At 39.7% G+C, this 26,420-nt stretch overlaps 1 protein-coding gene across 3 annotated transcripts in view; it reads left to right on the top strand.

The window, feature by feature from the left end:
• The window catches only part of TAFA4 (TAFA chemokine like family member 4), a 182,938-nt gene that overhangs the window by 132,584 nt on the left and 23,934 nt on the right, over positions 1 to 26,420 (top strand). For all 3 annotated transcript variants that reach the window (XM_045493483.1, XM_045493482.1, XM_045493481.1), the window contains exon 4: positions 22,443 to 22,598. In XM_045493483.1, coding sequence (XP_045349439.1) covers positions 22,443 to 22,598 — 156 coding nt within the window. The remainder of the gene's footprint in view (positions 1 to 22,442; positions 22,599 to 26,420) is intronic.

Below are 26,420 nucleotides of genomic sequence, written 5' to 3'. Positions count from 1 at the left end.
CATTTTTTTTTTTTTTTGAGTCCTACAACTACGTTAGCACTCTTAGGTCTTTGTCTGTTCCTTGCATTAATTCTCTATCCTCTAGTTTTATTTTTTCACTTTGTTTATTTTAATCTTTTTCATATTAGAAAATTTCTCCAAATGTTGTGCTCTTTCTTGAACAGTGCAAAAGTTAGCACCAACCCCTGTGCCATGTATAACTTTTAACTCCCACAAAACCTTAACTACTAATAGCCTACTGTTGACTGGAAGCCTTACTGATAACATAGTCAATTAACACATTTTGGGGGCACCTGTGTGGCTCAGTCCGTTAAGTGTCTGACTCTTGATTTTGCCTCAGGTCATGATCTCATGGTTCCTGGGATTGAGACCTGCATCTGGCTCTTTGCTGACAGCGCTGAGCCTGCTTGGGATTCTCTCTCTCCCTCTCTCTCTGCCCCTCCCCTGCTCATGCTCTCTCAAAACAAATAAATATTTTTAAAAAAACCCACTTATATTTTATGTTCTCCATATTATATATTGCATCGTTACAATAAACGAAGCAAGAGAAAAGAAAATCTTACTAACAAAATCATAAGAGAAATACATTTACAGTACCATACTATATTTATCGAAAAAAATCCAGGCATGCGTGGACCCGTACTGTCAAACCTGTGTTGTTCAAAGGTCAACTTTGCTTTCTTAGGGAATGGTGACATCTCTGAATATAGATAGGATTTAGTGACTAGTAGATTTTTATTGAGTATACTGATGCTTTCAGCCCCATGCCTTGAAGGACCCATTGAGGGCCTGGGAATTGAATCAGTCTCATTGCCTCAGTATCCACTTCTCTGTGTCTCTGTCACTTACTCCTAATCCACCTACTTTCCATCTTCCCAGAGACTATTAAAGGTGTCTTGGCTGTTGGTACCTCCACTTTGCTCTCTCTGCTTTAGTGAGTTTGGATCTTCTGTCTTCCTTTACTGGAGTTTTAGTGAAGTCTTAGGAAAGAGAGGCGAACAAAGCTGGTTCTTTGACCATCTTTAACTGGAATTTAGAAATTACATCTCTTGAAAATTGGTTCTGCTATGTGCTGTTAAAGACACATTGATAATGCCATGTCAGGGTAATTTTCTGTTTGAATTCTAGACTTAGGTACTTCGTGCCATGTATCATATGTCAAGAAAAATCATAGTTATAAGAGAGTGTTTAAGTAACACCTAAAATATTGTTTAGGGTATGATGAAAAACATTATGCAGTTTCTTGCTAGAGTCTATTTCCATTAGAAAGTAAAATAGAACAAAATTTCCTAAGGGAGAATGTTAAAAATACATATATACTTTTTGTATTTTAAATGTACAAATAGAAGCGTATCACCAATTTCTGTATTATATGTGCATACATTTATTTTTGTCTACTGATATGGTTGTGCATACAAATTTAGTAGAACAAATAAATCTATCCAGCTATGTATGAAATGTTACTGAAATCACAAATGCAGATATTGAAAGGGATTTGCAGGGACTAAAACAAGCCTTGTTTATTTTATCTTTAATTCTCATTTGCTTTTATTTTGTACGTATCGCTTTTTAAACATGTTCTTTGAACACAGCAATTTCACTTGTCCTTCTTTTTGTTTTTTAAATAAACCTTACATTTAATCGTCCCCCTCCTTTTTTTGTGTGCTAGGAAAGAGGGGGAGGCAGACTGGGACTCAGAGGGGAGGCATGGGTGAAGTGTAATGTGGGCTCTCTGCTTCATCAGTTGCCTCTAAAGGGAGAGGCTTTTTGCAGTCTCTTCTATGTCTCTGCAGTTATGTTCCCCTTTCAGAGGGAGGGTGCCCAGTCTCATCTGCTGGCATGGGGAGGCACTTCATTTGATTTCCTGTCCCCTGGTGATCCTGCTGATTTTGAAACCAGTAAAAGTATTAGGCAGTAGTAAAACCAGGAGCCAGAGAAATAGGAACTGGAGTGTCCAGGATGGATAGGAGTCAAGACTCACGTCATTGGAAATGCCTAAGTTTGTTATCACCTGGTTTTTGATCAGAGAGCTCAGGGTTTGAGGAGGTACTGGATGAAAACTTGGGGGGAAGTAAATGGATTCATGTGCCATGTTGGAAAAAATTAAAACAAAGATGGCTGACTATCTCCGATCTCAGAAACAATGAATATCAGTTGGCTAAGGGGCCTTTGCAATGCTGATTTCTTGCTCCTAGAAGGCATTTACTTTTTCCTTATTGTGAGAAGTATAATTTTTTGGAAAATGAATTGAATCTAGTTTTTTGTATTTCTTCCTAGATCTTCCCAGTTTACTAGTTGTTTAAATAGTTTATAATAGGGGCGCCTGGGTGGTGCAATTGGTTGAATGTTCAACTCTTGACCCTAGGTCATGATCCCAGGGTCGTGGGATCAAGCCCCACATCGGGCTCTGCACTGCTTGGGATTCACTCTCTTCCTCTCTTAGCTCTTCCACTACTTGCTCATTCTCTCTCAAAATAAATAAATAAACATTAAAAAAATTAATAGTTTCTAATAATAGAGTAATAATAGTTATGATCATAGGTAGTGTATTATTACTAGTATTACTAACATTTATTGAGCAGCTACTATATGCCATGTGGTACTCTCTATATTAGCTTTATGCTCACATCAAACCTCTGAAGATTTATTATTTTGCAGATACGGAAACCAAGGCAAAGAGAAGTGAAGCCCCTTGTTGGAAACCTCACAGAAGTAGAGAGATGGCAGATTGGTTTTTTAAACAGAGGCATCTGGGGTCTATAGCTGTATAATGCCTTCTAGTTATTTCTTGTAATGTTAGCTTGCCTCCATCTACACCCCCCAATTTCATATTTGCACACTTAGAAAACCTAAAGAAGGGTTGGAAGGAAAGTAGAATGAACATCTTTATATCTCTTACAAGAGTTATCACATTATACCCTATCATATTGGAACTACCGGTTAAAAATCTGTCTGCCTATCTTGCCATTTTTTTCTGAATTGTTTGTAAGTAAGTGGCAAGCTACATATATTTCCAAAGGACCAGACCATTCTCCAGTACAATTTGGCATTGTAGTAGTCTTTGTTGCTGTAAACTAAGGCAGGCAGAATCCAGACCACCAGCAGGTAAAGACAAAAATCATGCCTTTTACTTGATATTTCCCAATACTCTGTAATGAGTTGTAAAAGCAGTTTCACGGACATACACCTGTACCCATGCACACATGGAGAGAGACTTTTTCAGAAACATGAGTGATCCCCAAAGATTTGTTTTGCCCAGTCATGTTATTAGTGCGATACCCCTTGATCTGAAGTATGTCACCTTTACTCATTCTCTAAAGTTAGAATTAATAAGTAACAGTGTATATTAGTCACCTCAGCCTGCCATTACAAAAAAGGAGAGATCAGGTGGCTTAAACATCAGAAAGTTATTTTCTCATAGCTCTAGAAGCTAGAAGTCCAACATCCATGTGTTAGCAAATTCATATTTTGGTGGAGACTTGATTCCTGGTGTGCAGATGGCTACCTTCTCACTGTGACATCATGTAGCCTTCCCACTGTGCCTGTATGGAGAGAAGGGACACCAGTCTTGCTGGATTAGGGCCCTGCCCTAAGATCCCACTTAACCTTAATTACCTTGAAAAGGCCTTATCTACAACTGTGGTCACTTGGAGTTTAGGGCTTCAACAAGTGAATTTGGGGATGGGGGGTGTACAGAGTCCATAACAGACAGTTTGATGGACTGCTTGTGAAATAATGGAGGATTTGTTCCACTAAAATGTTAAGTGGTATTTCAACGTAACATTGAAAAGTTATGTGTTGTTAATTAAAGCCAGCTTTTGTATTATAATTAAAGTGGGAGCTATTGTGTGTGTGTGTGTGTGTGTGTGTGTGTGTTGATATGTGTGTATTTGCACTTGTGTGTATTTGACATACAGTATTGTTAGAGTTTTAGTTTCACACCATAGTGATTTGATATTTTTATACATGATAAAATGATCCCCAAGACAAGTTGTTACCATCTGTCATCATACAAAAATTATTCTAGGATTACTGCCTATATTCCCCATGATGTGTATTACATCCCTGTGACTCATATATTAGTTCTTAATCCCCTTCACCTATTTACATCACCTGCCCTCTAATACCTTCCACCTTGAGTAACCTGTAGTTTATTTGATGTTTCCATGAGTCTGTTTCCGGTTTGTTTATCTATTTTGTTTTTTACATTCCACAGGTGAGTGGAATCATACAGTATTTGTCTTTCTGTGTCTGACTTAGTGCATTTAGCATAATACCCCCAGAAGCCCATCTATATTGTCCAAATGACAAGATTTCATTTTTTCTGGCTCAGTAGTATTCCCTGCATGTTGCTGTGTCTGTGTGTTCACATCTTTATTCATTTATTGATGGATACTTAGTTTGTTTCCATATCTTGACTATTTTAAATAAATGCTGCAGCGAACAAAAGGGTACATGTATCTTTTTGACTTAAGTGTGTTTGTATTATTTGGATAAATATCCAGAAATGGAATAGCTGGGTCATATGTTAGTTGTATTCTTAATTTTTTGAGAAATTTGCACACTGTTTTAGATAGTGACTACGCCAGTTCACAATGTGACCAACAGTGTGTGAAGGTTTTCTTTTTTCCACATCCTTGCCTTGTTAAACTCGTTATTCCTTGTCTTTTTGGTAAGAGCTACCCGGACAGGTATAAGGTGTTACCTTATTCTGTTTTCGTTTGCATTTACCTAATAATTAGTGATGTTGAGCATCTTTTCATGTGTCTGTTGGCAATCTGTATATCTTCTTTCAAGAAGTGTATACTCCGATCCTCTGCCCGTTTTTTAAGTGTTTTTATTTTTGTTGTTGTTGAGCCCTAGGAGCTCTTTATGTATTTTGCATATTTGCACCTGATCACATAGATAGTTTGCAAATATCTTTGCACATTCCTTTAGATTGCCTTAACATTTAATGATGATCTACTCTGCTATGCAGAAGCTGTTTATTTGATGTGGTCTCATTTGTTTATTTTCTCCTTGCCTTTGGAGTCACAAAGATGTTGCTGAGACTGATGAATTTACTGCCCATTTTTTCTTACAAGAATTTAATGGTTTCGAGTCTTCCATTCAAGTCCATCTATTTTATTTTATTTTTTTTTTTTCAAGTCCATCTATTTTAAATTAATTTTGTGTATGATGTAAATACGGTCTACTTTCATTCTTGCATTTGTGTCAGTTTTTCCAACACCATTTATTGAACCGACCTTTCTTCCTTGTATGTTCTTGGCTCATTCTTATAGATTGTCCCTATATATGTTTGTGTTTTTATAGGCTTTCAGTTCTGTTCTGTTGAACATTTGTTTCTGTTGCCAATACCATACTGCTTTGGTTAGTATAGCTTTGTAGTGTAGTTTAAAATCAGGGAGCCTGATACCCCCAGTTTTGGTCTTCTTTCTCCAGGTTGCTTTGGCTGCTTGAGGTCTTTGGTAGTTCCATACAAATTTTAGAATAATTTGTTCTGCTTCTGTGAAAAGTGCCATTGTCTCCTTGGTTAAATTTATTCCTAGGAATTATACTCTTTTTGATACAATTGTAAAGGGTATTGTTTTCTTAATTTCTTTCTGCTAGTTGTTTGTTTTTTAGTGGATAGGAATGCCCAAATTTCTGTATATTGATTTTGTATCTTGTGAATTCAATGAATTCATTTAACCCAGTAGTTTTTTGGTGTTTTCTAAATATAGTATGTCATTTGCAAATGGTAAGTTTTCTTTTTTCCTTTCTTTTTTTTTTTTTTATTTTTTATTTATTCATTTATTTGTTTGTTTTCAAGCCAGGTAACTATAAAAAATTTAAATGTTCTGGCAACCACATTAGATGAAACAAATGAAGTGGGTGAAATTAATGTTATTTTTTATTTATTTATTTTTTTTATGTTTATTATTTATTTATTTATTTTTTTTTACGTTTTTTTTTTTTATAATATATGAAATTTATTGTCAAATTGGTTTCCATAAAACACCCAGTGCTCATCCCAAAAGGTGCCCTCCTCAATACCCATCACCCACCCTCTCCTCCCTCCCACCCCCCATCAACCCTCAGTTTGTTCTCAGTTTTTAACAGTCTCTTATGCTTTGGCTCTCTCCCACTCTAACCTCTTTTTTTTTTTTTTTTTTTTTTTTTTCTTTTTTCCTCCCCCTCCCCCATGGGTTCCTGTTAGGTTTCTCAGGATCCACATAAGAGTGAAACCATATGGTATCTGTCTTTCTCTGTATGGCTTATTTCACTTAGCATCACACTCTCCAGTTCCATCCACGTTGCTACAAGAGGCCATATTTCATTTTTTCTCATTGCCACGTAGTATTCCATTGTGTATATAAACCACAATTTCTTTATCCATTCATCAGTTGATGGACATTTAGGCTCTTTCCATAATTTGGCTATTGTTGAGAGTGCTGCTATGAACATTGGGGTACAAGTGCCCCTATGCATCAGTACTCCTGTATCCCTTGGATAAATTCCTAGCAGTGCTATTGCTGGGTCATAGGGTAGGTCTATTTTTAATTTTCTGAGGAACCTCCACACTGCTTTCCAGAGCGGCTGCATCAATTTGCATTCCCACCAACAGTGCAAGAGGGTTCCCGTTTCTCCACATCCTCGCCAGCATCTATAGTCTCCTGATTTGTTCATTTTGGCCACTCTGACTGGCGTGAGGTGATATCTGAGTGTGGTTTTGATTTGTATTTCCCTGATAAGGAGCGACGCTGAACATCTTTTCATGTGCCTGTTGGCCATCCGGATGTCTTCTTTAGAGAAGTGTCTATTCATGTTTTCTGCCCATTTCTTCACTGGGTTATTTGTTTTTCGGGTGTGGAGTTTGGTGAGCTCTTTATAGATTCTGGATACTAGCCCTTTGTCCGATATGTCATTTGCAAATATCTTTTCCCATTCCGTTGGTTGCCTTTTAGTTTTGTTGGTTGTTTCCTTTGCTGTGCAGAAGCTTTTTATCTTCATGAGGTCCCAGTAATTCACTTTTGCTTTTAATTCCCTTGCCTTTGGGGATGTGTCGAGTAAGAGATTGCTACGGCTGAGGTCAGAGAGGTCTTTTCCTGCTTTCTCCTCTAAGGTTTTGATGGTTTCCTGTCTCACATTCAGGTCCTTTATCCATTTTGAGTTTATTTTTGTGAATGGTGTGAGAAAGTGGTCTAGTTTCAACCTTCTGCATGTTGCTGTCCAGTTCTCCCAGCACCATTTGTTAAAGAGGCTGTCTTTTTTCCATTGGATGTTCTTTCCTGCTTTGTCAAAGATGAGTTGACCATACGTTTGTGGGTCTAGTTCTGGGGTTTCTATTCTATTCCATTGGTCTATGTGTCTGTTTTTGTGCCAATACCATGCTGTCTTGATAATGACAGCTTTGTAGTAGAGGCTAAAGTCTGGGATTGTGATGCCTCCTGCTTTGGTCTTCTTCTTCAAAATTCCTTTGGCTATTCGGGGCCTTTTGTGGTTCCATATGAATTTTAGGATTGCTTGTTCTAGTTTCGAGAAGAATGCTGGTACAATTTTGATTGGGATTGCATTGAATGTGTAGATAGCTTTGGGTAGTATTGACATTTTGACAATATTTATTTTTCCAATCCATGAGCAGGGAATGTCTTTCCATTTCTTTAAATCTTCTTCCATTTCCTTCGTAAGCTTTCTATAGTTTTCAGCATACAGATCCTTTACATCTTTGGTTAGATTTATTCCTAGGTATTTTATGCTTCTTGGTGCAATTGTGAATGGGATCAGTTTCTTTATTTGTCTTTCTGTTGCTTCATTGTTAGTGTATAAGAATGCAACTGATTTCTGTACATTGATTTTGTATCCTGCGACTTTGCTGAATTCATGTATCAATTCTAGCAGACTTTTGGTGGAGTCTATCAGATTTTCCATGTATAATATCATGTCATCTGCAAAAAGCGAAAGCTTGACTTCATCTTTGCCAATTTTGATGCCTTTGATTTCCTTTTGTTGTCTGATTGCTGATGCTAGAACTTCCAGCACTATATTAAACAACAGCGGTGAGAGTGGGCATCCCTGTCGTGTTCCTGATCTCAGGGAAAAAGCTCTCAGTTTTTCCCCGTTGAGGATGATGTTAGCTGTGGGCTTTTCATAAATGGCTTTTATGATCTTTAAGTATGTTCCTTCTATCCCGACTTTCTCAAGGGTTTTTATTAAGAAAGGGTGCTGGATTTTGTCAAAGGCCTTTTCTGCATCGATTGACAGGATCATATGGTTCTTCTCTTTTTTTGTTGTTAATGTGATGTATCACGTTGATTGATTTGCGAATGTTGAACCAGCCCTGCATCCCAGGAATGAATCCCACTTGATCATGGTGAATAATTCTTTTTATATGCCGTTGAATTCGATTTGCTAGTATCTTATTGAGAATTTTTGCATCCATATTCATCAGGGATATTGGCCGGTAGTTCTCTTTTTTTACTGGGTCTCTGTCTGGTTTAGGAATCAAAGTAATACTGGCTTCATAGAATGAGTCTGGAAGTTTTCCTTCCCTTTCTATTTCTTGGAATAGCTTGAGAAGGATAGGTATTATCTCTGCTTTAAACGTCTGGTAGAACTCCCCTGGGAAGCCATCTGGTCCTGGACTCTTATTTGTTGGGAGATTTTTGATAACCGATTCAATTTCTTCACTGGTTATGGGTCTGTTCAAGCTTTCTATTTCCTCCTGATTGAGTTTTGGAAGAGTGTGGGTGTTTAGGAATTTGTCCATTTCTTCCAGGTTGTCCAATTTGTTGGCATATAATTTTTCATAGTATTCCCTGATAATTGTTTGTATCTCTGAGGGATTGGTTGTAATAATTCCATTTTCATTCATGATTTTATCTATTTGGGTCATCTCCCTTTTCTTTTTGAGAAGCCTGGCTAGAGGTTTGTCAATTTTGTTTATTTTTTAAAAAAACCAACTCTTGGTTTCGTTGATCTGCTCTACAGTTTTTTTAGACTCTATATTGTTTATTTCTGCTCTGATCTTTATTATTTCTCTTCTTCTGCTGGGTTTAGGCTGCCTTTGCTGTTCTGCTTCTATTTCCTTTAGGTGTGCTGTTAGATTTTGTATTTGGGATTTTTCTTGTTTCTTGAGATAGGCCTGGATTGCGATGTATTTTCCTCTCAGGACTGCCTTCGCTGCGTCCCAAAGCGTTTGGATTGTTGTATTTTCATATTCGTTTGTTTCCATATATTTTTTAATTTCTTCTCTAATTGCCTGGTTGACCCACTCATTCGTTAGTAGGGTGTTCTTTAACCTCCATGCTTTTGGAGGTTTTCCAGATTTTTTCCTGTGGTTGATTTCAAGCTTCATAGCATTGTGGTCTGAAAGTATGCATGGTATAATTTCAATTCTGGTAAACTTATGGAGGGCTGTTTTGTGACCCAGTATATGATCTATCTTGGAGAATGTTCCATGTGCACTCAAGAAGAAAGTATATTCTGTTGCTTTGGGATGCAGAGTTCTAAATATATCTGTCAAGTCCATCTGATCCAATGTCTCATTCAGGGCCCTTGTTTCTTTATTGATCGTGTGTCTAGATGATCTATCCATTTCTGTAAGTGGGGTGTTAAAGTCCCCTGCAATTACCACATTCTTATCAATAAGGTTGCTTATGTTTATGAGTAGATGTTTTATATATTTGGGGGCTCGGGTATTTGGCGCATAGACATTTATAATTGTTAGCTCTTCCTGATGGATAGACCCTGTAACTATTATATAATGTCCTTCTTCATCTCTTGTTACAGCCTTTAATTTAAAGTCTAGTTTGTCTGATATAAGTATGGCTACTCCAGCTTTCTTTAGGCTTCCAGTAGCATGATAAATAGTTCTCCATCCCCTCACTCTCAATCTAAAGGTGTCCTCAGGTCTAAAATGAGTCTCTTGTAGACAGCAAATAGATGGGTCTTGTTTTTTTATCCATTCTGATACCCTATGTCTTTTGGTTGGCGCATTTAATCCATTTACATTCAGTGTTATTATAGAAAGTTACGGGTTTAGAGTCATTGTGATGTCTGTATGTTTTATGCTTGTAGTGATGTCTCTGGTATTTTGTCTCACAGGGTCCCCCTTAGGATCTCTTGTAGGGCTGGTTTAGTGGTGACAAATTCCTTCAGTTTTTGTTTGTTTGGGAAGACCTTTATCTCTCCTTCTATTCTACATGACAGACTTGCTGGATAAAGGATTCTCGGCTGCATATTTTTTCTGTTCATCACATTGAAGATCTCCTGCCATTCCTTTCTGGCCTGCCAAGTTTCAGTAGAGAGATCGGTCACGAGTCTTATAGGTCTCCCTTTATATGTGAGGGCACGTTTACCCCTTGCTGCTTTCAGAATTTTCTCTTTATCCTTGTATTTTGCCAGTTTCACTATGATATGTCGTACAGAAGATCGATTCAAGTTACGTCTGAAGGGAGTTCTCTGTGCCTCTTGGATTTCAATGCCTTTTTCCTTCCCCAGTTCAGGGAAGTTCTCAGCTATTATTTCTTCAAGTACCCCTTCAGCACCTTTCCCTCTCTCTTCCTCCTCTGGGATACCAATTATGCGTATATTATTTCTTTTTAGTGTATCACTTAGTTCTCTAATTTTCCCCTCATACTCCTGGATTTTTTTATCTCTCTTTCTCTCAGCTTCCTCTTTTTCCATAACTTTATCTTCTAGTTCACCTATTCTCTCCTCTGCCTCTTCAATCCGAGCTGTGGTGGTTTCCATTTTGTTTTGCATTTCATTTAAAGCATTTTTCAGCTCATCGTGACTGTTCCTTAGTCCCTTGATCTCTGTAGCAAGGGATTCTCTGCTGTCCTGTATACTGTTTTCAAGCCCGGCGATTAATTTTATGACTATTATTCTAAATTCACTTTCTGTTATATTATTTAAATCCTTTTTGATCAGCTCATTAGCTGTTGTTATTTCCTGGAGATTCTTCTGAGGGGAATTCTTCCGCTTGGTCATTTTGGATAGTCCCTGGCGTGGTCAGGACCTGCAGGGCCCTTCCCCTGTGCTGTGGTGTATAACTGGAGTTGGTGGGCGGGGCCGCAGTCCGACCTGATGTCTGCCCCCAGCCCACCGCTGGGGCCACAGTCAAACTGGTGTGTGCCTTCTCTTCCCCTCTCCTAGGGGCGGGATTCACTGTGGGGTGGCGTGGCCCGTCTGGGCTACTTGCACACTGCCAGGCTTGTGATGCTGGGGATCTGGCGTATTAGCTGGGGTGGGTAGGCAAGGTGCACAGGGGCAGGAGGGGCAGGCTTAGCTCGCTTCTCCTTAGGTGATCCACTTCAGGAGGGGCCCTGTGGCAGCGGGAGGGAGTCAGATCCGCTGCCGGAGGTTTGGCTCCGCAGAAGCACAGAGTTGGGTGTTTGCGCGGAGCAAGCAAGTTCCCTGGCAGGAACTGGTTCTCTTTGGGATTTTGGCTGAGGGATGGGCGGGGGAGATGGCGCTGGCGAGCGCCTTTGTTCCCCACCAAACTGAGCTCTGTCGTCCGGGGGCTCAGCAGCTCTCCCTCCCTTTGTCCTCCAGCCTTCCTACTTTCCGAGCAGAGCTGTTAACTTATGACCTCCCAGAGGCTAAGTCGCGCTTGCTGTCGGAACACAGTCCGTCAGACCCCTCCGCTTTTGCAAGCCAGACTCCGGGGCTCTGCTTGGCCGGCGAGCCGCCCCTCCGCCCCGGCTCCCTCCCGCCAGTTCGTGGAGCATGCACCGCCTCGCCGCCCTTCCTACCCTCTTCCGTAGGCCTCTCGTCTGCGCTTGGCTCCGGCGACTCAGTTCTGCTAATCCTCTGGCGGTTTTCTGGGTTATTTAGGCAGGTGTAGGTGGAATCTAATTGATCAGCAGGACGCGCGGTGAGCCCAGCGTCCTCCTACGCCGCCATCTTCCCTCCCTTTCTTTTTTCCTTTCTGATTTGGACGCTTCTTATTTATTTTTCTTGCCTAATCACTGTAGCTAGAATTTACAGTGCTGGGTTGAATAAAAGTGGAAAAGTAGGCATCCTTGTCTTCTGGATTTTTGAGGAAAGGCTTTCATCTTTTCATCATTGAGTTGAGGTTAGCTGTAGGATTGTTATATATGGCTTTTATTATGTTGATGTATATCCCCTCTAAGCCCACTTGTTTGAGACTTTATATCATAAATGGATGTTGAATTTTGTTAAGTGCTTTTCTGTATCTTGGGAGATGATTGTATAGTTTTATCTTTCATTTTATTAATGTGATATATTATGTAGATTGATTTGCAGATGTTGAACTTTCCCTGCTCTCTGGAATAAATCCCACTTGATTGTGATGTATGATGCTTTTAATGTATTGTTGAATTAAGCATTCTAGTAATTTGGTGAGGATTTTTGCATCCATATACATCAAGAATATTGGCCTGTAATTTTTGTGAGTGTGGTATCCTTGTTTGGTTTTGGTATCATGGTATTGCTGGCCTCATTAAATGTGTTTGGACGTTTTACCCACTGTTAGTTTTTGGAAGAGTTTGAGATGGATAGGTATTAATTCTTTTTTGGATGGATGGTAGAACTTACCAGTGAAGACATCTAGTCCTGGTCTGTTGTTGGTTGGGAGGTATTTGATTAGTATTTTAATATCCTTACTAGTAAATGGTCCTTTCAGATTTTCTGTTTCTTCCTGAATCAGTCTTGGAAGATCGTATGTTTCTTGGAATTTATCCATTCCTTCTTGGTTATCCAGTTTGAAGGCATATAATTGTTTGCAGTAGTCTCTTGATACTTGTATTTCTATGCTATCAGTTATAACTTTGCCTCTTTCATTTCAAATTTTATTTATTTGAGTCCTCTTTTATTTATTTATTTATTTATTTATTTATTTAGGCTAGTTTGTCTATGTGTTTGTCAATGAACCAGCTTAGTTTCACTGATCTTTTAGATTATCTTTTTAATAGTTTCAAACAGAGAGGGAGGCAAATCATGAGACTCTTAAATACAGAGAACAAACTGAGGGTTGATGGGAGGTGTGGCGGGGGGGGAATGGGTGATGGGGATTGAGGAGGGCAAATGGTGGGACAGCACTGGGTGTATGTATGTAAGTGATGAATCATGGGAATTTACTCCCAAAGCCAAGAGCACACTATACCCTGTATGTTAGCTAACTTGACAATAATGTATTTTTTTTAATATAATTTATCTTTTTAGTCTCAATTTCATTTCTCTTCACTTTGATCTTTTTTATTTCCATCCCTCTACTAATTTGGGGCTTTACCTATTCTTTTTTGTCTAGGTCCTTTACATGTAAAGGGAGATTTTTTATTTGATATTTTTCTTATTTCTTAAGGTAGGCCTGCATTGCTATGAACTTCCCTCTTAGAAACCACTTTTGCTGCATCCTGTAGATTTTGTTTGATCATATTTTTGTTTTCAGTTGTCTCTAGGTATTTTTTTAATTTATTTTTTGTCCAAAGACCCACTGATTTTTCAGCAGCATGTTGTTTAATCTCCATGTTTTGGTGTTTTTTCCAGTTTTCTTTTTGTATTTAATTTCTAGTTTCTTACCATTGTGGTTAAATAAGATGCTTGATATTATTTCGGTTTTCTTGAATTATTGAGACTTATTCTGTGGCCTAAAATGGAATATATCTTGGAGAATGTTCCATGGGCACTTGAGTAGAATGTGTATTCTGCTGCTTTTCTATGGATGATTCTGTATATATCTGCTAAGTCCATCTGTTCTGATGTGTCATTTAAGGCTAATGTTTCCCTCCTGATTTTTTGTCTGGATGATCTGTGCATTGATGTAAGTGAGGTGTTCACATTCTCAACTATTACTGTATTACTGCCTATTTTTTTCCCTTTATGTCTATTAATATTTGCATAATATTAATGGCCCCTGGTCCAGGGTTGGGGTTCATCAGCAACTGCTTCTGTGCATTTGTGGGCAGAGCTTTCAGTGGTACTATCCACTGGTGCTAGCAAGTTAGGGGGAGAATTCTAAAATGACACCCATTCGGTACCAGTATTAATAAGGTAGACTGAGATCACAAAAATGGCTCCCACCAGTGTCTTATTTTCTGTGGAGAGTCTCTGCTGTCTGCTGCCTTTGTAACAGACACTGTACAATTGGTAAGTGGATCTCTGTGGTCTAGGGTGTATGTGCTTTTCAGATTGGTATTATTGAGCTGGTTTCTAGGTCAAGTGATTGTGCACATGAGCCCCTTTACACGGTGTCTCCAGTCCCCACAGTTTGATAGTTCTCCTGAACATAATCCTCATCAGTTTTCAAAGCCTGGTATTTGGGGGCTTGTCTATCTTGTGCAGGGTTGGTGTCTGATGTGGAGATCGAATCCCTTGCTTCTCAAGGAAAAGTTCTGTACCGTTGTAATGTCTTCTGGTTGTGAGGCACTGAGGCTGGGATGATTTTTTTCCTGGTGAGTTCATGTCTCTGCCTCTTCCTGTCTCAATGCTGTCCTTTTATCCTTTGTTGTGGACGTTCTCTAAAGTGATTTTTCAGGTCCCTTTTAGAGGGAATTATTCCATACGTAGTTGTAGATTTGTTGTGTCTGTGAGAGGAGGTGAGTTCAAGATCTTGCTCTGTTACCATCTTGAACCCACCTCTTTGACCTTTTGCATTCACTTTTGGTTCTTTTAAGGCCACTGGCTATTTTTTCTCTTCTTCCAAACTCAACGCATAAATAATTTTTTTTTCCTCTGGCTACAATTACTCTTTTGGAGATTTTATCCAGTGTGCCATGCCTTTAAATACCATCCTATATTCCAGTGGTAAGTAACTGTGCATCTGAAAACCAGACTTCTCTCTTGAATTCCAGACTCAAATGTCTGACTGCCTATTTGACCTTCCTCAGTAAAATATCTAATTGACATTTAAAACTTAATAACCAAGCTCCTAGTTTTTCACTCATTTATTTAAGGGACAACCCACTATTCTTATTGTTCAGGTCTATAATTTTGGAGTCAGCATTGACTCCTCTCTTCCTCTCACATCTTAAATTTTTTTTTTTCAACGTTTATTTATTTTTGGGACAGAGAGAGACAGAGCATGAACGGGGGAGGGGCAGAGAGAGAGGGAGACACAGAATCGGAAACAGGCTCCAGGCTCCGAGCCATCAGCCCAGAGCCTGACGAGGGGCTCGAACTCACGGACCGTGAGATCGTGACCTGGCTGAAGTCGGACGCTTAACCGACTGCGCCACCCAGGCGCCCCTCCTCTCACATCTTAAATTTAAGCCATCAACAAATCCTGTCCCTTCTACTTTCGAAATAAATCCAGAACCTGACATTTTCTTATCATTTCCACTGCTATGATGGTCCAAGCTATTATCACCTCTCCTTGGATTACTATGGGCAGGTGCTATGTCCCTGCTTTCATCCTTACTCTTCTGCTCATAGTAGATCTTTAAAAAATATATGTCCGATCAGGTCATTCTAAGTTCATAATTTCCAGCGACTTCCCACCCCATTGTAAGTAAAAGCCCAAGCCCCCAGTGACCCATGAGGCCCTCTATAATCTGCCCATTCACCCTCCATTATTTCTCTGGCATCTACTATTAATTTTTCCTTCTTTCACATACCTCTAGCTTTAAGGGCCTCTTTCCCTCTGATATCTTCAGGACTTACTCTCTTACTGCTTTAATTTCTCGCTCAAATGTTAGTTTCTGAGGCCCTCCCCATTTTAAATTGTATCTTTCCTGCTTTGTGTTTCTTTCATTTCTAAAATATGAAAAGTCCTTGAGGAAGAGGATATTTGGGGGCCTGTTTTGTTCAGCATTGTTTGCATGTGCCAGCACGGAGTAAATGCTCAACAAATATTTATTGAATAAATGTGTCAACAAAAACAAGTCATTTATTCAACATCCATGGTTTTTCAAGTAGTTCACTATGTTCATTAAGCAGTTTAAGATTTATAACCATCATGTGATGTAGATAATAAATTCCTTGTGTCTGAGAAAATGAGAGTGAGAGCCTCCTTGGAATTACCCAAGTCTGCAAGGTAGCATCCTAGCTCAGCAATTCTGACTGCGAGGCCATGGCTCCCTCTGTCGTTACCAGAAGCTAAGGAGAAGGCCATTTCCTCCTTGGGAGTCTTGTGAGATATTTTCTTCTAGTCTCTCTACTTGTTAAGACCACAGGCCATGTGGCTTCTTTATTGTTCTATCGTCATTGCCAGCAGGGGGCCTGATGCCTAGTGCGAGCTCAGAAGATACTTGTCTCCACAAGTAAGTTACCAAACTTGCCCAGCTAGTCCCATGGCTACCATTGTTTTACATCGGTACTATGACATATCCCTTTGTGACTGAAAGCCAAGCTGGGGCAGGCATAGGGGGAGAAAGTTGAGAAATGTAGGAGAACCACAATCAGAAATACTAAGCATGTTTTCCAAAGGCGGTGACTAGCCACTGCCTCGTTGTCTGCTTTCTTTTCATGAATTCTTCTTTTCAGCATCCTCTTTCCCCTGTCGTGCTTTCGTGGAGAGAAAGGATGAGAATGCCACAGAGAAAACCGCACTCAAATAAATGCCTTCTAAGAAGATCACTGGAGTGTGAGGCTTCCTTTTAAGGGTGTATGTTCTTGTGCTAGGCAGAAGAAGGAGGGGGGAAAAGGGATTTGAACAAAAGGAAAAGGATCCAAGGGAAATAATAGCAGGAAGCACATCACTCTCATCTGATGCCTCCTGTGTCTCTATTGGCTTTCAAATAGTTTCAGTGAAAGAACTTCTGTTGCAAATGAAGTTTTGTAGTTTCTCTCCTGAACAGCGGAAGGGCCTTCACTGCATTGAGACAAATGAACATTTCCTTTGTTGTTCGCAACGTCTCTAAAAAGCATAGTTAATAAGGAAAAAAAGATAAGCATTTAAACAGTTTACTCTCCAGATAAGTTTAATCCATCTTCTATAGCAATTGCGTAGTAGTAAATTAATGTTTTAGGAATGATCATAATACTTTGGATGATGTCCACATTAACTTCAGGTGAATGAAGAATTGCATATCTTAGATTTTATGGTGTTGCTAATATCTTAAGTCACCTTTTATTTTCCCCCCAAAAAGAAAGTATGCCACCCCACCTGGTTGCAAGGTCAGAAGTGTGGAAAGGCATCAAGGAACAATGTCAAGTTTCCACATTTAGAAGATATGTCTTCAAGAGCACTGAGAACAGTGTCGAGTCTGTAGCATATTGTATCCAAGTGTTGGTTAAATAAATAGAAATAAATATCTTCCCTTCTACCTACCCAGACAAAACTGGCAGGGAAATGGCCTAGCACCTCACAGGGATTAAGAGACAGCATCAAGAGGATAGAGTTTTGTTTTTTCTTCAGAGAACAGCTCTACTCCTGGATAACTTAGTCTTACCTGTCCCAGTTCATGCCTTGAAACAGTAAGGTAAATCCCATATGGAAAGTTTCAGCTGCAACCTCTCTTATGTATACATATTTACTTTAGTTTTCAAGATGGATCCCTAACCAAAATGTTTCCTGTTGCTGAAAAGGAGATGTATCTTTAAGTGAATTTATTGGTAGTGGCCACTCGTTGGTACCAATCTTATTGTGCAAGGCATCCCACCTGTACTTTTCTAGAAAAGTGAGTTTACCATGAAAATTTCTTGTCTGTTTTAAAAGCTTTCATTTCCCCCCACCAAGTAACAGGACTACATTACATAGTGTGTGATGTTGATGGTGGCTAATTTTAAATAACTACTTGACTGGGCCATGGGGTGCCCAGGTACTTGGTCACACTTTATTTTGTGTGTTTTTTGAGGGTGTTTTGGAGGAGTTTTGCATTCAAATTGATAGATTGAGTAAAGATTTCCCTCCTTAATGTGGGTGGGCCTTATCCAATCAGTTGAAGGCCTAAGTAGAACAAAAAGGCTGATTTTCCCCTGAGTAAGAGGGAATTATTCCCGACTGTGGATTGGGACATTAATCTTTTCCTGCCATTGCAAGCTGAAACATCAGCTCTTGCTGAGTTTTGAGCCTTCCATTCGTTGAGCTGGAATGTCAACATGGGTTCCCCTGGGTCTCATCAAGCCCTTGGACTCAGACTTGAACTGAACTTTTGGCTCCCGGGAATCTCCATCTTAGTGCCTTTCCCCTAAAGATCTTAGGAATTTTCAGCTTCCATAAGCATGTGAGCCAGTTTCTTAGAGCCCTGGCTAATACAAGATGAACTGCTCAAGCAAGTACAGTCTGTGGTTTTTGTGCATCGCAGCTCACAATGGATTCCTGTCTTCTGCTCTCGTTCCTTAAGCACTTTTAAGAACTCGTTTCTGAAGACTTACCGCCTCCGCCAGAAACTGTAGATTATAAAGAAATGAGGGCTATTCTTATTCCAAGACCACAGTCCAGTGTGGTCAGTACACAGACGGCTAGACCTAGTGACTGTATAGAGTCCCACAGACACTGTCCTCATGGAGGAAAGATGTTTTCAGTGGGAGACTGAGCCATTTCTTGTGATTGGCTGAGGTGGAGATGCCATTTTGGCTCCACTTAGTGAAATAGTAGTTAACTACAGCTCCTACCTTTCCCCTGCACGCTTTGACAGTCCAGACACTGCCTGGGTTTACGTCTATTTTTCAATTTCTAGTTGTGTGACCTTGGGCAAATTAATGTTTGTACATTTTGTTAAACGTGCAAAAGGAATGAAAATAGTACCCACATCATAGCATTTTTGTAAGATTACATAGGAAAGTATTTCTAAAGAATTTAAAACAGTGCCTGCAAACTACCCTATTTTATCAAATCTAAGACCATCAATTGTGAGACAGACTGCTGTTTTGTGTATTTCTAAGAAAGAAAAGCATTGCCAATTACAGTGATAAGATGCTATCAGTTGTGATAGCTCCTGAAATGTTAAAGATGAGAAAAATATGTATCTTAAAAATCAATGAAGTACAATAGTCAGTGGTCTGTATAAGTGAATAAAATCCTAGACCAGCAAGCTGATTATTCAGAGACAAGTTTGTGAAAAGGAAAAAAAAAATCTGTTTGTATTTGTGGATGGTTATCTAACTAGCAGCAAAATTCTAAGCAATTATAATATTAGTAAATGTCCAAATCACTTCTCAACTATTTTAAGTTGCTAAAAAACATTTCCTTTATTTTCTCAAGGAGGTTAAGTGCTATCTTCATGGCTCTCTAGGGTCATTTAAAATCTAAATACTGTGGGGCGCCTGGGTGGCTCAGTCAGTTAAGCCTCTGACTCTTGATATTGGCTCAGATAATGCTCTCACGGTTTGTGAGATCGAGCCCTGCATGGGACTCTGCACTGACAGAGCGGAGCCTGCTCGGGATTCTCTCTTCCCTTCCCCTGCTCATGCTGACTCTCACTCTCTCTCTCTCTTAAAATAAATAAATAAATAAACTTAAAAAAAAAAACCTAATTAATGCATGATGGCTGTTATATAGATGGAATATTTGTGTCCCCCCCACCCATTTCATATGTCGAAGCGCTAATGCCCAAATGTGACTATATTTGGAGACAGAGTCTATCAGGAGGTAATAAAGGTTAAGTGAGATCATAAGGGAGAGTCGGTGTTTTTATGGGAAGGAAAAAAAAAAAGGAAGAGACAGCTGAGCATTGTCTTTGCCACATGAGTGCGTAGTGAGAAGGCAGCTGGTTGCCGGAAGCCAGGAAGAAACCTCTCACCAGGAACTGAATTGGCCAGCATCTTGATCTGTTACTTAAGCCACCCAGCCTGTGGTACTTTGTTGTGGCAGCTGAGCAAATGGCAACAGTGGCCAACAGGCAGGGGAAGACACTGTTGGAGGACTGAGGATAAATTCACCTTGGCCCCCCCAACTACATGGCTAGCCATTCAGGGAATGTTTGACCTGACTGTGTTTGCTTGCAACTGGAAACCAGAGACAGGCTCTCCTCATGAACTCTTCGAAGTCCTTACTTTTCTGCTTACTCAGCACTAAATTCCCATGCTACTTTCCTCACATTGTAATTACGATTTATTTTTACTTAATTTTTACAGTTTGTGTATAACTACCTATGGGAAATCTGCATTCTTGTTGTTTACGTTTAATTAGGTTTATAGTTGTAATCACTTGATGTTTTCTTCTGTAGTAGATTGAAAACTCTCTCTCATGATGGTGGTTTGATTCTCTGGGAACTGGTTCTGCTTTTATGTGTTTTACAAATGAAACTTTGCCTTAGTATTTGTTCTTGCCAGTAATTTTGAAGTTTGCTTCCACCGACAGTTAGCACAGTATGCAGAGGAAGGGTGAGAAACTTGTCAGAATAATATAGAGGTTGTTTTGTGGAAGGGCTAACTTTATCGATTAAAAACATTGCCTAATTCAGATTTTTAAACTAGTTTTGTGATTTGAAGGCCATGTACTAAACAACAGAAACCAAGCAAAGCATTAGCCCCTGACAATCTTTGGGGAAACCTGTTATAATGAGTAGATGAGATTGCTTGTAATTCACGGAACAATTTATATGTAAATAGTACGTGTGAAAATTGAGAGTGCTCAAGGGGGCTTGAAAAGGTTGTCTTTTATTAATAATTTCTACACATTGCCTCCACAATCTTGTTTACATTGTTTTTATCAGAGCAGAGGTAAGTCTCTCCAATCCTGGTATAGCCAGAATTAGTGTATTAGTTATCTATTGCTCTGTAACAAATTAGCCTAAACCCTAGAAGCATAAAACAACCCACAAATATTATTTCATACAGTCTCTTCTCTCATCATCAGAAATGTGGGTGTGACTTTGCTGGGTGGTCCTGCTTCAGGGTTGTTTGATTGCAGTTAGCTGTCGGCTGGGGTTGGAATCTTTGAAGACTTGACCAGGGCCATAGGAACCATTGCGGGACAGTCTACAAAATAACTGGCATGTATTCTTTAAAAATGTCAAGGTTAGGGAAGATAAAGGCTGAAACGTATTAGCTGATTAAAGAAGGCTAAAGAAATGTGAGAACTAAATACATTATAGGTCCCTGGGTTGGATCCTGAACAGGGGGAATAATAGCTATAAAGGACATTATTAGGACACCTGGAAAACCTGTAGATTATATAATAGCATTATGTAATAGCATTGTATCAGCGTCAAATGTCCTGATTTTGATAATTATGTAAGAGAATGTCTTTGTTCTTAGAAAACACACTCTCAGGTGTTATTTAAGGGTAAAGGGGTTATCGTGTCTGCAACTGACTCTCAAATGGTTCAGAAAGATACATGAAAGAGAGGCAATGACAAGGCAAATAGGGTTGCATGTTAACAATGGTGAACCTACATATAAGGTCTTATATTATTCTGCTATTGCTGCTGTGACCAGTGACCACAAGTTTAGGGGCTTATTTCTGTAGGACAGAAGTTTGGCGCACTAGCTGGTTCCTCTGCTCAGAGTCTGACCTCTGGGTTAAAATCAAAGTATCAGCAGGACCGCTTTACTTACGGAGGCTCTGGGGAAGAATCTGCTTCCACATGTATTCAGTTTGTTGTCCGAACTCAGTTTCTTGTGGTTGTAGGACTGAAGTCACCATTTCCTTGCCTTTTGACCCCTCCATCTTTAAGGCAGCAATGGTGCTTTGAGTGTTTCTGTTTTCAATCTGACTTCCCCTTCTGCTTCATTTGTCTGCTTTCGTGGGCTTACGTGATCACATCAGCCCTATCTGGACAATCCAGGATAATTTCCTTCTCTTAAGATCAACGAGTTAGTGATTAAAAAAAAAAATTTTAGACTGGGTGGCTCAGTCTGTTAAGTGTCTGACTTTGGCTCAGGTCGTGATCTCACCACTGGTGAGTTCGAGCCCCACATTGGGCTCTGTGCTGAGAGCCTGGAGCTCAGAGCCTGAGCTCAGAGCCTGGAGCCTGCTTTGGATTTTGTGTCTCCCTCTCTATCTGCCCCTCTTCTGCTCATGCTCATGCTCTGTCTCTCAGAAATAAATAAATGTTAAAAAAATTTTTTTTTAATTTTTAAATGTTTATTTTTGAGGGGGAGAAGGGAGAGAGCACGCATGTGCAAGTGGGAGAAGAGCAGAGAGAGGGAGAGACAGAATCCCATGCAGGTTCTGAGCCATTGGTGCAGAGCCCAGTGGGAGGCTTGAACTCACTGACCGGGATCATGATCTGAGCCAAGTTCAAGAGTTGGACACTTAACAGACTGCACCACCCAGGTGCCACTAACCAGTTAGTGATTTAAATTATATCTGCAAAATCTCTTTTGCCATGTAAATAGCATAATTTAGCTGTGGCTGTGATACTAGGGGTTGAAGGTCCTGGGGGCTGAATTTCTGACTACCACAGGTTCATAGGAGTTTTTTTTTTTTTTTTTGCATTATTCATACCACCTTTATATATATTTGAAATTATATGAAAGGGAAAAGTTATAAAGATTCCTAAGCATAGAACAGGAAGTTAGAAAATGTAGTCATGGCATCATTCGTCTATGTGGTAGCTTCATTTTTCCTCACAGCGCCGGGTTTGTTTGTCTCCCCCTTTACCCATCAGGTCACCACCAAATCAAGCAAGGGACCTGTGAGGTGGTCGCTGTGCACAGGTGCTGTAATAAGAACCGCATAGAAGAGCGATCGCAAACAGTCAAGTGTTCCTGCTTCCCAGGACAGGTTGCTGGCACAACTCGGGCTCAGCCTTCTTGCGTTGAAGGTAAGACCTTTCTGGTCCATTTTCTCCAATCCTGCAAAAAGTGCCTAAAACTACCAAGAACCTCGTTGCTTTACAGTCCTTGCAACTCAAGGAATATGAGGCTGATTCTAGGTTAGTGCTGCTCTGAAAATGAACATAATTGTAACTCCACAAATTGCTTGGTGGATAAGGGAAGTTAATTAATGATATTTCCCAAGAGGTACTAGTGGGGAATTCTGTTACTGGACAATCAGGGAGATAGGCTTTGATTTTTTTTTTTCCAACTGTCTATCCAAATTGTGTGCATCAAAGCAGTTGCTTCCTGGGGCACCTGGGTGGTTCAGTCAGTTGACCGTCTGACTTCAGCTCAGGTCATGATCTCAGTTGTGAGTTTGAGCCCTGCGTCAAGCTCTGTGCTGACAGCTCAGAGCCTGGAGCCTGCTTCGGATTCTGTGTCTCCATCTCTGTCCCTCCCCTGCTTATGTCTGTCTCTCTCTCAAAAGTAAATAAACATTAAAAAAAATTAAAAAAAAAAAAAAAAAAGCAGTTGCTTCCCTAGACACAATTTTCTCCCTGATCTCAAACTCTCAATTCCAAAGCGATTAGCACCCTGATTTTCTCAACTCATATTTAATGTTACAGACTTATATTCTCTTTATATCTAGTTTACTATTTTAACAAACATTTATGAAACATCTTCTTTGGAACAACTTCCTTGAGAAAAGTTTGGAGTCACATGTCATTTATTTGTTGTCTCCAAATCCCCTAGCAGAGTGCTGTGCCAATGAATATTTTTAAAAAATGAATGAATGTTGATAGAGCCCTGGGATTGATTCCTTTTGATGCCTCTGGCCACTTCTAGCAGACAGCTTGTTAGAAACAAGTATCATTCCCCAGGGGAATGGATACATGAGGTTAAGCCTTGTAGCACTTGATCTCTAGTGGCAAGAAAACTCCCTGAAAGTGAATGCTTCTACTCTTACTTGATGCGTGTCTAAAGGTCAGCCATTAAAATGCACATATGCATTCTTTTCTCCAGAATCACACAATCAAGAATAATAATTGACTTTCCCATATCCCACCTCCCCTACCAAACACAGGTACAAATTTATGGTCTGTATGGTCACTAGAGTTGGGTATCAGCATGATCTCAGCGACCGTTAAATCTGGAAAGTGAATATGGCCAACTTACCATCTGCAATTCTTCATAGAAACCCTGGGGCCAAACGTGTTGCTGAATTCAGATTTTTTAAAGGCAGCATAGTACATACAGCACCTGTTACCTAACGAACCTACTGTCTTTTCCAGTTGTACCCCATATTCACAGATGCTAGTATTTCTACAGTGCAGTATATAGAATATTGTTTCGGAACAAGATAGGGCAAGATGACCAACCTCCTGTTAATTCAAATCAGGTACAGAACTCCTGTCCATTTTCAGAGCTTTTTGGATTTGGGGATAACAGATAAAGGATTGTAATCTATAAAAGAAGATGGTTAGCATTAAAACAAGAGACACTTAAAAGAAATTTGCAAAGTTCCTCTCTCTCCAGCCGGGACAGCTGAACATATTTATTTTCTCCATCAGTTGAATCCAAACCATACCTGTTTTGTCTCCAATTCTCTGTGCCGCTGTCACCTCCACAGTGTAGGAGCCCAGATTACATTTTGACAAGCTTACTACTCCTATCTCCCATTTTCCACCCTGCAGTCAGAAGATCCTTCTGCAAAAACAGAACTTATCATGTCAGTCCTGTGTTTAAAACCACATTTGCGTGACCTCCCAGTATCTTTAAAATAAAATCCAAATTCTTTACCCTGGCTTTTGAAGCCTGGCGTACTCTGGCTCTGTCTCCCTCCTCTCTTTCAACTATACTACCCACATCCAAGTGGGGTCCTTTATGTTCCCTTTTTATTTTTGAGGGGGTGGGTGGGGAAGGGACAGGGAGAGAGGAAGACAGAGGATCCGACGTGGGCTCTGTGCTGACAGCAGAGAGCCTGATGTAGGGCTCAAACTCACAAACTATGAGATCATGAACTGAACCAAAGTTGGATGCTTAACCAACTGTGCCCCTAGGTGCCTTACTTTATGTTCCCTTTTATCCTGCACTTGTATCTGTATCCTTGGCCTGGATCATTGCCTTCTTCCCCACAACACACATTCTGTCTACTTAATTCCTCCTTTCCTTCCATATCTCCTGTATGCTCTTGTGTCTCCCTGTATATCCAGTTCATGACATGTATCCCATTACGTTTTCAGATCTGAATGTGTGCGTTCCATTAATCTCTAAGTTGCTTGAAGATGGGAGCTGTCTCTCTTTCTTCTTTCTACCCACCCTCGCATTGGCTGGTGCATGAATGATTTGGGCACAATGGAGAACATAATCATTTTCAGTACTCATAGATTGTTTTCAAATGAATGTGTTTGTTTACTGTGTGGATTTTAAACTTCAAGAATTTTGAATTATAGCGTAAACTCTATTCTATCCAGCATAGAATCTTTAGATATAAGAAGTCTTCTACATTTCTCTCAAAGCATCAGGATCTGGAAAATACAGTTAGGGTGGCAATCATATTTAATATCTTTCCCTTACTAAAGAAAATATTAATACCTTATTCTGCAGTAGCTTATTTTACTTTTTATATACATTTATTATTTGGGCCAAATCCCTGTTGGCCACCACTGTAAGAATAACTGCATTTATCTGTTTGGTCAATACATTTCTTTTTTTTTTTGGCCTATTTGTGTATTTGAGATAGTTCTCCAGAAAAAGTGGTATATTGCAGTATGAATGCATGTTTTACCCAAATGGTATCATATTGTGTGTGTGTGTGTGTGTGTGTGTGTGTGTGTTTTAATTTACATCCAAGTTAGCATATAGTGCAACAGTGATTTCAGGAGTAGATTCCTTAATGCCCCTTACCCATTTAGCCCATCTCCCCTCCCGCAACCCCTCCAGCAACCCTCTGTTTGTTCTCCATATTTAAGAGTCTCATATGTTTTGTCCCCCTCCCTGTTTTTGTATTATTTTTGCTTCCCTTCCATTAGGTTCATCTCTTTTTTATCTTAAAGTCCTTGTATGAGTGAAGTCCTATGATACTTGTGTTTCTATGACTAATTTTGCTTAGCATAATACCCTCTAGTTGCATCCACATAGCTGTAAACAGCAAGATTTCATTCTTTTTGATTGCCGAGTAATACTCCAGTGTGTGTGTATGTGTGTGTGTGTGTGTGTGTGTGTTTGTGTGTGTGTCACACACAAACACACACACACACACACACACCACATCTTCTTTATCCATTCATCCATCGATGGACATTGGGCTCTTTCCATACTTTGGCTATTGTTGATAGTGCTGCTATAAATATTGGGGTGCATGTGCCCCTTTGAAATATCATACCCGTATCCCTTGGATAAATACCTAGTATAGTCCAATTGCTGGGTTGGAGGGTAGTTCTATTTTTAATTTTTTGAGTAAGTTCCATAGTTTTTTCCAGAGGGGCTGCACCAGCTTGCATTGCCACCAACAATGCAAAAGAGATCCTCTTTCTCTGCATCCTCGCCAACATCTGTCGTTGCCTGAGTTGTTAAAGTTAGCCACTCTGACGGTGTGAGGTGGTATCTCACTGTGGTTTTGATTTGTATTTCCTTAGTGAGTGATGTTGAGCATTTTTTCATGTGTCGGTTGGCCATCTGGATGTCTTCTTTGGAGAAGTGTCTATTCATGTCTTTTGCCCATTTCTTCACTGGATGATTTGGTTTTTGGGGTGTTGAGTTTGACAAGTTCTTTATACATTTTGGATACTAACCCTTTATCTGATAATGTTGTTTGAAAATATCTT

This window comes from Leopardus geoffroyi, chromosome A2 (assembly GCF_018350155.1).
Source record: "Leopardus geoffroyi isolate Oge1 chromosome A2, O.geoffroyi_Oge1_pat1.0, whole genome shotgun sequence".
Taxonomy (NCBI): Eukaryota; Metazoa; Chordata; class Mammalia; order Carnivora; family Felidae; genus Leopardus; species Leopardus geoffroyi.
This window is presented reverse-complemented; position numbering and strand designations above follow the sequence as displayed.